Consider the following 12,204-nt stretch of genomic DNA (forward strand, 5'->3'; position numbering starts at 1 on the left):
CACCCCTCGCTTGGGAATCACTCAGCCGGGATAAAGAATCTCTGATATTATGGCCTTTGATTATTGTTACCTCCAATCATAGAAACGTAAATTCCCAGCTTGTTAAAATCTCAATAACCAAACCCACTTTGCAGCCTTTCCATTAGGGGGCTTAGTATTACTGCAGAGATTTTTTTTTTAAACACCAAATGACCCACTGCTCTGATATAGCTGACTCCAGCTCAGATTATGCAGCTTTGGGGGGGGGGGGGGACGGGACGGGGGGGCGGGGAACCTGGTCAGCTGGGGCACACTCCAGCTCAGGTCTCCATTTCCGCTAGGCAAGGTTGGTCTGACATGAACTCCGTGAGTACTTGGCATGGAGAGCTGAAGGAGCTAGAGTGGAGGTGCACTCCACTGGAGCCTAGATCCGACGCTTAGTTTTGTGACCATTTCTCATCCATAAAATGGGACTAGTGTGTATCTCACTGGGCCAATAGAAGGAAACACATAGGAAGGCGCTAAGGGCCCAGCCTGTAGTAGGTGCTCAATAAAAGGCTGAGAAAACATGAAAATACATTGATTTTGTAAGAACTAGGAACTTTTTCTAGTGAGGTGACCTTGGCAAGTCACTTAACTCCCCTTAGCAGTTCTGTCTCTGTGAGACAACCCACTGTGCCTTGCGAACTGGATAAAATGACTTGGAAAAGAGCTTTTGAAAAAAATATGTATTTTTATTGATTTCAGAGAGGAAGGGAGGAAAGAGATACTGCTTCCTGCACACACCTCGCTGGGGATCAAGCCCACAACCCCGACATGTAGCCTGACTGGGAATCGAACTGTGACCTCCTGGTTCCTAAGTCAATGCTCAACCACTGAGCCATGCCAGCCGGGCTGGAAGAGAGCTTTATACAATCATCACATACAGTATACCTGGCCCTTTACTTACCTCTCACAAAGCAGGCACCCAAGATTTTTTTGGACTGAACAGGAAGAAAGAAAATGAAAACCAGAAGGGAAAGAGTGCAGTTAGGGCCAGTAAGGTGCATTCATTTAAGGCCTGACTCCAGGCACAAGGCTAAGGTGGGAAAGCAGGCAACCATCCATGCCAAGTGGGGCCAAAAAGGCTGCAGCAGTGTGGCTCTTAAGAGGAACTGTCCATCAGACCTCCGCCAGCTCTGGAACTCTGTGTTGGCCTGCAATGTTGGGAACTCAGCTCGGTGACCTGGATCTGTCCTCGTGCATTTGTTTCATCTCCTCTACCAGACTGAGCAGGGTCTGAGTCATTTTACAAGTTTCTCCCTCAGACACAGCAACCTTGCTGTACTATGGCTGTAGCGCTCCTGGATCATTCAAAACTGACCTGAGATGGTGGCCTCCTGAAATTATTCTTGGTGGGTACAAAGAGAGTAATTTCCAGAGAAATACAGCCTGGTCTGTTTAAACCAAGTGGTTGTAGATTATTGCTGAGGGGCAGGACTCAGCAACCCCAGACGGCAGAGCTGAGGTACGGAACACATTTCCAAGACCTCAGCTTCTCCTCCATCACAAAGCATGGTTGGACTTCTCACGATTTTTGGTTTGGATAGAGGATGTGTGAGACAGACTTGGGCTTCTGATACGACCTTAGGCAAATTATTTATCCCAAGACTTCATTTCTTCGCTGGGTGGGATAATGATCAAGTATGTGGAAATGCCCAACACAGAGCCCATATACAGTAACTTGGTCCCTCCCTGAGCCCCAGTGAGTGGCTTGAGAGAAATAAGACCAGCAGTTGGGTAACAAGAGACATATACAGCTTTATTTAATAATCTGTAAAAAGGCGTCCTCCGGCAGAGTGGCGCATTCCCTATCTTGGCAGAAAGCGAATACTACGACGAGAAAGCCCCTTCCTAAGATTTGGAATTGTGTCGCCCTGTGTTTTCATCTCAATGCTCTCAATAGCTGGGCCCTGGCTGTGTGGCAGCTGGTTTCACCCTCCACCCAGCGATACTCACACAGTAGTTGACTGAACACAGTGTTACCTGGACAGGCTGCCCTTACAGACTGACCCCTTCCCTCCTACAAAAGAGTTCACAGAATTAAGAATCTTCCTGAGAAATGAGTCCTATCTCAACTTCACTTAGCTTCCATTAAATTTGCTGCAAAAAAGGCTATATTTATTAAATAGGATATTATGTTAATGCCAGTTCCTCTTCCCACTGCCATTTCCTCACCACCTACATAATTTTCAGGCCATACCTCTCCTTTTTTGGAGGATGGAGAGTGTTTCTCCATCTCTCCGTCACAGACCTGGAGGCATTTCTTGCAGATGTTTGGTAGTAGTATCAGACAGTTTCGCTCCAGCAGAGTGAATGCCTGGCATTTTGTTTTCAGCCTTCCTGTTCTAATAGAGTCCAATAATTAAGCCACGCCCACTCCCTGGGAACTACTCCCTGTTGCACCAGAACCTCATTATTCATGGGCTTCTAACAGTACATATCCCTCCCTTTACTTATAGAATAGTGTATGAAAATTCACGTGGACAGGAGAAGGTCGCTGGGCACCCTGCCTGCTTCTCTATGTAATAGGCTCCCTTCTATTGGTCACAATCAGTCAAGAGTCCAAACAGTGATTATGATCTTCCACATTCCTCAGAGCTGCTCTCTTCAGAAGTCACCTTGCAAATCTTGTTGACCAATTTGGAACCAAAAGAGTATGTAGTAACCTACGCCATCTAGAAAGCTGTTCTGTGTATTTCCCCTAAAAACACCATTGAAAATGCAAAAAAAGTCCCTTTTTTGTTTTTTGTTTTTTTTGTTTTGCAGAAGCTCTACAAGAAAGCATGTCTAAAACCACAGATCTACGCACACACAAACACAGACACGCGTGCTCACACACATACGTCAGGATTAAAGAATCTTATCAGATATGTAGTTGGGAAAGCATGGAGAAAAGCTGGCAAGAGAAGATATGGAGATTTGATCAGATAAGGACGTTGGAATGTTATAGAAATGGCATGGAAGTGGTTCCTGGTACATACAAAAAGGGGCGTGGGCAGGCAGAGAATGATAAATCCAGGGTACCAGAGAGAAAGAGTCAGTGGTCATGCAGGAGTAAAGATAGATGCCGGTTTGCTGGATGAAATGTTATATTGTGGAGTGGTCGTTTGAGGAGGATGGACTTGCATGGTCCAGGGGAGGATCATCTGCTTAGCAGGACACCTCCATGGTCTGGTGTCTGTCCAGAACATCAGGGGACTCAGAGGATTCTTGAGTTCCATCTGACTGATTGCTGGTGACAGATCGGCTGAAGGCACTTTCTCCAGAGCCGATACTACTTGAGGTTGAGTGGGTTCGTGATCGGACGAGCCGGGTCATGCTGGCAGATGGTACTGTAAAAAAGAACCAAGAGGACTAGAAGATGGAGCCCTGGTTAAACTCAGTTAATCCAGAAGTTTCACCGAAGGCTTTATGTTTAGCTTTCCCAATCCATTTAAGGTGACACCCAGGACAAGACAAAGCCATCTTCACTTTGCATTATTTGCTCAAGGTGAGTAGCTATATGCAAGGCTGCTTTAATCCTCTAGATCTGGAATCTCAGTTGATTCTTGTCCACAGCAGAACAAGGAAAAACCTAAGTCCAGAGTATGCCTCTTAGCTATGCCCACGCCATTCATAATGAATATTTAGGGAGGAAGCTTTGGGAACCCACACAGGTAACCAAAACCTGCAGTGCATGCAAGAATAAACCAAAAAGAAAGACAAACCACACAAGTATGAAGGTGTTTCACAAACACAGTGCAAGCCCGATACAACAAGACTACCATCCATGTCCACAGGCTACCCTTGCTACGGGGGAGGAGACATGACTGAAGCTGGTGGCTGCCTGAGCAGGAAGGGCTCTGAGGGTAGGTGTTTAACTCAGATTCCTGTTTTGCCACTGCTTTGAGCCTAAGGTCCTCCACTTGTCCAGAACAGGGCCTTACCTGGCATAACCTCTCTGCCTATCTTCCTGAAGCATCAGCCATTCCCCCGGCTGTTACTTCAAATGCTGGGGTCAAAAGATGCCATCACCTGCAGAAATTTCTAGGCACAGGTTCTGATGGTCCTATTTAGAATCAAGGCGGCCCTTTGATTCCTGTGTCTGGGAGTTAATGCAAGGTTCAGTAGGTAATGGGGGAAGAGGGGCCCTGACTATAAAGTTTCAGTGCTCCTGTAACTCAACTTAGGATGATGAGATGAAGCGCTATTTCTAGTATAACCCACTCCTTTCTTCCTTCTGGTGGCCCAGGGCTAGACCTGCAGGCTAACACTCTTGGGGCACAATGAGCCACGTTCTATCAGGCTCTCACTGCACAGGAAAACTGCGGACATGCTGCAGGCAGCCAATGCAGCCAGGAGAGCATGGCTGGGAGGCGGGAGCAGGGCCAGCACAGAGGAAGGTACCTGACTCGGTGCTCAGGTGACTGAGCTGCACATACGGGACTGGAAGCAGGTGGACACAGGAAAAGGCAGGTTAGTGACCCGAGAGTGCCAAGTGGCAACCTCAGCTGCCTAGCAGACACTGACAGAATACTCTTTAAGCCAAGGATTAAGTTTTTGTTTTCTGCTTTTTAAATATGCTTTTTAAAAAACTATTTTAGAGAGAAGAAGGGAGAGGGAGAGAAACTTTGATGTGAAAGAGAAACATCAATTGGCTGCTCCAGTACCTTCCCTATTGGGGATCAAGCCTGCAACCCAGGCATGTGTCCTGACCCCGAACAGAATCGGCAACCTTCTGGTGCATGGGATGACATGCAATCAACTGAGCTACATTGGCCAGAGTGCCAGGGTTGAAGTTTTATCTCAGACAGGTGAGGCTGACTGATGCTCTATAGAATCTCAGATGTTACTTCTCTCAACCAGTCAAAGGTCTTCCCCTCCACTATAAACAGCCTACCCTGCTCTGGATTAGTAATGGGCTGGAAGGCCTGGCTGGTGTGGCTCAGTGGTTGAACATCGACCTATGAACCAGGGGTCATGGTTCGATTCCTAGTCAGGGCACATGCCTGGGTTGTGGGCTCAATCCCCAGTAGGGGGCATGCAAGAAGTAGACGATTAATTATTCTCTCTCATCACTGATGTTTCTATCTCTCTCTCTCCTCCCTTCCTCTCTGAAATCAATAAAAATATATTAAAAGTGGGGGGGAAAAAAAGAGAAAGAAATGGGCTGGAAGACCAACTGTTTTCTCGGAGAAGGATGAGAGAACTGGCTGGGAAAGGGGCGCCTGTCCCGCCCAGTGACCCAGAAGGACAAGGTATGGGCTTGATTGGTAGTAGATCACAGACGGGGATCACACAGCCACTCTAGACAACACACACATGCTTTTCCTGCCAGGTATTGGGCTAGACCCAGGGGACCAGCTGCTGCCCAGTAGCCATTATCCGCACTAATACCAAAAACAGGAGAAAACCACCCTACTAGGAAAACAGCTCTGTACCTGGGTGGAAGAGTTTTTCTTAAAACTCCAAGAAAGGAGCAAGTATGGATAGTCTATGACAAATAAGAAAGCTCAGGGGTCTCACAATTCAAGAGATCAGGACAGCGGCACGTGCTATGGACACATCCCTTGACTCACTCTAAAAAGTTCACCTCCTGTTGTGGAGCAGATTTAGCTGAGGGACACTACCCTTTTTTTCTCTAGTCACCCTTTTGTTTCTTTAGGCCAGCAGTCGCCAACTGGTGGTCCGCAGACCACTGGTGGTCTGTGAGGTCCGAAAGGTTGGTGACCGCTGCTCTAGGCCAGGAGTCATTAACCAGCTGAGTTTAAACGCAAATCATAATTTCAGATTTACAGGTAGGCCAGCCTAAGCTTCCGTGGTTCAATGTGGGGGCTCGGGAATCAGACTTCCAGGGTTTGAACATGGCTCTGTGGCTGAATTGTCACACGCTAGGAAATGTGCTTAGCTTCTTTGGGCCTTAATTTCTTCTATAAAATAGGACAAATAGCAGAACTTACCTCTTAAGGTTATAAATACAGAGTGCTTGGCATATAACCTCTAATTGTTTTAGTAAGTGTTTTAGCTCATCACACACACACACACACACACACACACACACACACACTGCAGAACCGTTTTGGTTTCTCCTTGACTTCAGGCTGGCTAGCGCAGAGAACTGTGGGCTCCCACAAGATGTCAAAATGACCCCAACACCAATAAATTTTTGCTAGATAGAAAATTGTATACTACTCACTGTATCCCATTCCCTGCAAAAAGTACTTGAAGGCCTCAGTGAGCTTCCCAGGCTAGGGTGACAAAATAAGAAGGCATTAATGTTTGTACAGGCAATGAGGCAGAGTCAAATAAGTGCTTAAAAAAAAAAAATCTCCTTACCTGAACTACTTGGGGCAGTCCACCACAGTCTGCCATCTAAAAGAGGAAAAATATGTAAGTCAGCTGGAACTTACACTTAAGGGAAATGTTTTGAATATCCACGAGTCCTTTCAAACAGGAAAGGATTGAATTTTAGGTTCCTTAATTTAATGTTTAACTGCTTCCAAGTATACATCTCCTCAATGCACTCTTATACAAAGACGTATATTCTAGCAATGACCTGGTACATACATCTGAAAATACTGTTACTTAATCAGTAAGGTGCAGAGCCTAGCTTTCAGGCCCACAGCGGGACTTTCCTGTTAGGGGTGGTGGTGAAGTTAACCACCACCATCAACCATGGTTCCGCCTCCACCTGAAGAATGTTACTCTCAGAGTCCTCAGAGTGACCCTAATTTCTCAGGGTTCGTGTGTTCCAAGTTCCCGCTCAGCTCTATATTATATTTATTCCATGATTAATGGGGATTTTCAAATCAGGAGCTGGCCCCAGCCGGTTTGGCTCAGTGGACAGAGTGTTGGCCTGTGACCAAAGGGTCCGTAGGTTGCAGGCTCCTCCCCGGCCCTGGTCAGGGCACGTGTGCAAAAGGCAACCAATTGATGTGTTTCTCTCATATCGATGTTTCTTTCTGTCTTTCCCTCTCTCTTCCACTCTCTAAAAATCAATGGAAAAATATCGAGTGAGGATTAAAAAAATAAATTAAAAATCAGGTGCTGGTGTGGATTCGGCCAACTCGCTTGATCAGCCACTTTCCTGCCATAGCTAGATTTGATGAGGCTGTCTCTCACTTCATTAATTTTTTTTTCTTTTTTTAATGTTTTAACTTATTTATTTATTTATTTATTTTTAGAGAGAGAAAAAAGAGGGAGAGAGAAACACTGATCGGTTGCCTCCTGCATGCACCCCGACTGGGTATGTGCCCTGACTGGGAATTTAACTGGTGACCTTTTGATGTACATGATGACAAACAACTGAGTCGCACATGTCAGGGCACTTCATAAATCGTTACATCTGGTTATTCACTTGTGCAAGGATTTCTAGAGTTCTATTAGCATGCATTGGAATTACCTGGAGGACTTGTTAAAACTCAGAATCTTGGGTTCCTGCCCTAGAGATTCTGGGTTGGGGCTCAAGAATTTGCATTTGCAACAAACTTCCAGGTGATGCAGATTCTGTCAGTCTGCAGAGAATACTGTTTCTAGGGCATGATGGCTAACCAAGAGCCCACCCCTCTCCTTCCCCTGTTATGCATTTGGTACTCATAGACAGTATTCTATTCAGGCTGACTGGCATTTAAAAAAAATTGATGTGAACCCCACGGTTTCTATTCACCAGCACAAAAACTTTCCTTGAGGGAGAGACTATTATTTAGCACATGGGATACTACAGAAGGTAAAGAAATTTGGGGTTAGTAAGAAACAGCACCCTGAAAATTATAAGCATAAGAGCAGGAACAAACATTTAACATGATTTAAGTATAAAACAGACCTCACTGGCACAGGTTATATTTTTATAATGTTTAGGAGTCAAAATCTGATTAGAACCATAAATCAGTTGCCATATTCAGAGAAAGAATATTGGGAGGAACTATTTCCAAGCTTGACATCTATCAAATAGTTGGAGAGTCAGTTCACTCATTGGGTTGTAGATGGGCACTTTTGCCCACATCTATGGCTACTGCAGTTCACTTTTCTGTTTCTGGAGTATGGATTCAAACCTGCCGGGAGAAACTAATTTGAAACCACATATTTTAAAAACATTCATATTTTAGACTAGTTAATCAATCACCTGGACCCCAGAACACTTAATTTTGTCACCTCTGAGTATTAACCTCATGCTATATTTCCAGGAACTATGGGCTGCTTCTGGTGACAGCACTTCCTTTTCAATCACACTTCAAAGAGAAAGGGAAGAAAGCAGGTGTTTCAGGCTGAGAAAGCAGCAGTAAGCAACATAAAATCAGCACTCATATCTACAGTAATCCAAATTTGAACCAAAGGGTCAGTCCCTAAACATTACACTAGAAGTGCTAGAAAAAGCAAGATTAATGCTCTTGCCTGGAGTTCAATCAAAAGGGGGAGAAACTTGATACTAACCCTAAAAATTTAGTACATGAGCTGTTCTCTATTTGCCTAAAAGAGAGGTTTTTGGGAGCTTCCTTACTAATACAATAGGATTTAGCATATAAAGAATTTCTATCCATTATCTTAATTTTCATAAAATTAAATAATGCTTATGAAGTATATAATGACACGGAAGATGCTCAAGTCAAAAAAGTTGAGTAAAACAGGGCTAGCCCTAGCTGGTTTGGCTCAGTGGATAGAGCATTGGCCTGCAGACTGAAGGGTCCCGGGTTTGATTCTGGCCAAGGCCACATGCCCGGGTTGCAGCTCGACCCCCAGGAGGGGGCGTGCAGGAGGCAGCCAATCAATGATTCTCTCTCATCACTGACATTTCTATCTCTCTCTCCCTCCCTGAAATCAATAAAAATATATTAAAATAAATCAATGCTATAAATATCCTATAGTCTTAATGATCTAAAAATGTATAGGAAAAAGACATCAGTATTTTTACCATAGGTTGCCTTTGGGTGTAGGATTATGGATAATTTTTACTTACATTATTTTTTCTACTTTTCTCTATTTTCCAATTTTCTACAATGAAAATATATTAAGAAAATTTTTTCTTAATAAAAAAGGGATGAGAGAATTGCCGAAACCGGTTTGGCTCAGTGGATAGAGCGTTGGCCTGCGGACTGGGGGGCCCCGGGTTTGCTTCCGGTCGGGGGCATGTGGCTGGGTTGCGGGCACATCCCCAGGAGATGTGCAGGAGGCGGCTGATCGATGTTTCTCTCTCATCGATGTTTCTAACTCTCTATCTCTCTCCCTTCCTCTCTGTAAAAAAATCAATAAAATATATTAAAAAAAAAAAAAAGGAATGAGAGAATCTCAGAGAGAGAGAGAGAAAGAAGCTTTCCTTCTTTCTGGGCAACTATTCTAGAAATACAGTAATCGGAACCATGTATAAAATACTCTGATATGGTTGGCAATAAGGAAAGACGATGTATTACCTTTAGCAAAGTTGTATTTATAGGATTCAGGCGAGAATTGCATTCAACCTAAAAAAAAAAAAAAGGAGGAAAATTTAGGAACTACTAGAAATGTAAGAAATAGCTTGGCATGAGAATGATCTTCCAGATCAAGAGCCCAATTTGGAAGTGGCTGAATAAGCCTAAATAAATAAATAAATAAATAAATAAATAAATAAATAAATAAGAGATATATTTATATGATGCTCTTTATATCTTACATTTCTGAATAGATCTAAAAATCTGGCTAATTTCACTTCTGAATCAGTTACAAGTACAGTCTTTAAAGAATCACATGTTGAATTTAATTCCTTCTACCACTTTACATAACATGGGGGCAAATTACCAACGTCTTTAAAAAGTAAACTGGACCTGTGGCCATGATCACCTGCTGTGGTCCTGATGGCTTCCCAGACAACTGACCCTGGCTGAGCCCTGTGCACCTCCATTTCTTACCTTTTTCCTATGTTCTGGAGGTAGTGGGTTTGCCATTCCTTGCACCCAGACTCTTTTGTGCCTCAAGGTCTTTTTGACTGTTTCATCAAAAGTTGAACCCTCTATGGTTTTTCTCTCACAACAGTTATTATAACGAACAATTATAACCTTGTGTATTTACATATTTGGTATCTTGTACTTCTGTATCCACAAAGGCAGGGACCTTAAAAAAATGTTTTGGGGAGATAATCTCTAGATTTAGCCATGTTTTCTGGCCAATCTGATCAACTGGATCCCTCACCTTTTACACATTTGCCAAGCACGGACATACAAAGCACTGTACACTAAGAGTCTGGAATCTAGTGTGGTGAAAACCTAATACAAGGCAGAATGACATCACTTTAAAATTTCACAAGTAAGCTGAGTGAGTATAGAAGAATGACTAGACTTTCTAGAGATACAGTAAGAAGTGGTGGGTGATTGAAGGCTTCCAGAGTCAGGGGGAAAGCATAAACAAAGACCCAGGGGATGTGAAGTGGATGTACAGAGCACGTGTAGTGTTTCAGAGGCAAGAGTTATGAGGAGGACACAAGTGGGTTGAGCCTGGAGAAGCACACTGACGATTACCACAGAGGCAAAGAGCCATGGAAGGTTTCTGAGGGGACGGGGTATGGGCTGTTTAAAGAGAGTAACCAGCAGTGGCCTGTATGACGGATTGCAGAGGCAGAGAGACAGTTAGGTTTTGAAATTACCAAGGAAAGAACCAGTGATTCAGCTGAACTTTTGCTCTGGGCAGGTACATACAAAACACTTATAAAATCAGGGGATGACTGAAAAGTTAGGATCACCAAATCAAAGATTTACTCTATACAAATAACAATAAAAGCAGTGATAAACAAACATACTAGTTTACTACAGAATATGCATTAACCCTAAAGGGTAGATTTATTTATTTTTAAAATGTTTTTATTAATTTTAGAGAGAGAGGAAGGTAGAGGGAGAGAGAAACATCAATGAGTAAGAAACACCAATTGGCTGCCTCCTCATGCTCCCCCATAGGGGACTGAGCCTGAAACCTGGGCATATGGCCCTGACTAGGAACGGAACCGGTGACCTCTTGAGCATGGGATGAAACTCAACCAACTGACCCACATCAGCCAGGATGAATTTCTTTTAAAATAACTTTATTGATTTTAGAGAGAGGAAGGGAAAGGAAGAAAGAAACATCGATATATTGCCTCCTGCACACCAGGGATCAAACCTGCAACCTGGGTATGTGCCCTGACCAGGAATTGAACCTGCCACCTTTTGGTGTATAGGACAATGCTCCAACCAACTGAGCACACTGGCCAGGGCCTAAAAGGTAGAATTAAAAAACTGCCAGGCACAGTGCTTAGAATATAGCAGATAGTCAATAAATATTTTCTAGAAGAATAAACTCCCAAGTACAGTTTAATATAATAAATCATGCTTCCCTTTGGTTCAACAATTTGTAATTTCTATAACTTTGTAAGAAGTCTCCATATCTGGTAGGCTAAGCACAATGGTTATTTTTTTACATGTTTACTCCCCAAATGCAGAGACTCCATCTTACTCTTTTTGTATTCTCTATAACATCAGGCAGATAAGAAAAGCTCAAAAAATGCTGCTGAATGAATGTGAGCAAGAATAGCTAGCAACAGTGCTCACTTTGGCAGCACATATGCTAAAAACAATAGCTACCAACAGTGACCAGAACTTGTTTGAGTTTCTTCTTGCTCTTCCATGCATAGACAGGCCTCTATTCTCTACCAGCTTGTGGGATTGAAGTGCTCTAGCTGGGAGCTAGATCTGAATCTATCTAGAACAGCATCTACTTTGTGGCACAGATAGGGCTAGCAATGTTCTTCTCTATAAACATGAAAGGTGTGAGCCCCACCCACTGGGCCCTGAACAGTGGTTAAAGCATTGGCCCACTACACCAAAGTGTGGAGGGTTTGATTTCCGGTCAAGGGCACATACTTGGGTTGCAGGTTCAATTCCCAACCCCAGTTGGGGCACATGCAGGAGGCAAACAATCAATGTATCTATTGATGTGTCTCTCTCACATCAATGTTTCTCTCTCTCTCTCTCTCTCTCTCTCTCTCTCTCTCTCTCTCTCCCTCTCCTTCCTCCTTTCTACTCTCTTTCAAAAAAAAAAAAAATCAATGGAAAAAATATCTTCAAGTGAGGATTAACAAAAAAAGGTGTGAGCCCTGGCTGGTGTGGCTCAGTTGGTTGAGCATCGTTCCCTGGTCACTGGTTCATGCCTGGGTTGCCGGCTCAATTCCCAGTAGGGGGAGTGCAGGAGGCAGCTGATCAATGATTC

General features: G+C 43.7%; 1 protein-coding gene across 9 annotated transcripts in view; it reads right to left on the reverse strand.

Annotated features, from left to right (window-relative positions):
- Window positions 1-1,754: 1,754 nt before the first annotated feature.
- The window catches only part of NDRG3 (NDRG family member 3), an 83,103-nt gene continuing 72,653 nt past the window's right edge, over window positions 1,755-12,204 (reverse strand). For 5 of the 9 annotated variants that reach the window (XM_059706062.1, XM_059706059.1, XM_059706068.1 and 2 more), the window contains 5 exons: window positions 9,405-9,452; window positions 6,337-6,372; window positions 6,197-6,248; window positions 4,408-4,446; window positions 1,755-3,353 (listed from right to left, as the gene is read on the reverse strand). In XM_059706062.1, coding sequence (XP_059562045.1) covers window positions 3,172-3,353; window positions 4,408-4,446; window positions 6,197-6,248; window positions 6,337-6,372; window positions 9,405-9,452 — 357 coding nt within the window. In that variant the 3' untranslated portion in view covers window positions 1,755-3,171. The remainder of the gene's footprint in view (window positions 3,354-4,407; window positions 4,447-6,196; window positions 6,249-6,336; window positions 6,373-9,404; window positions 9,453-12,204) is intronic. The other 4 variants (XM_059706066.1, XM_059706064.1, XM_059706065.1 and 1 more) reach the window with 3 other exon arrangements.

Source organism: Myotis daubentonii, chromosome 8, assembly GCF_963259705.1.
Source record: "Myotis daubentonii chromosome 8, mMyoDau2.1, whole genome shotgun sequence".
NCBI classification, from domain to species: domain Eukaryota; kingdom Metazoa; phylum Chordata; class Mammalia; order Chiroptera; family Vespertilionidae; genus Myotis; species Myotis daubentonii.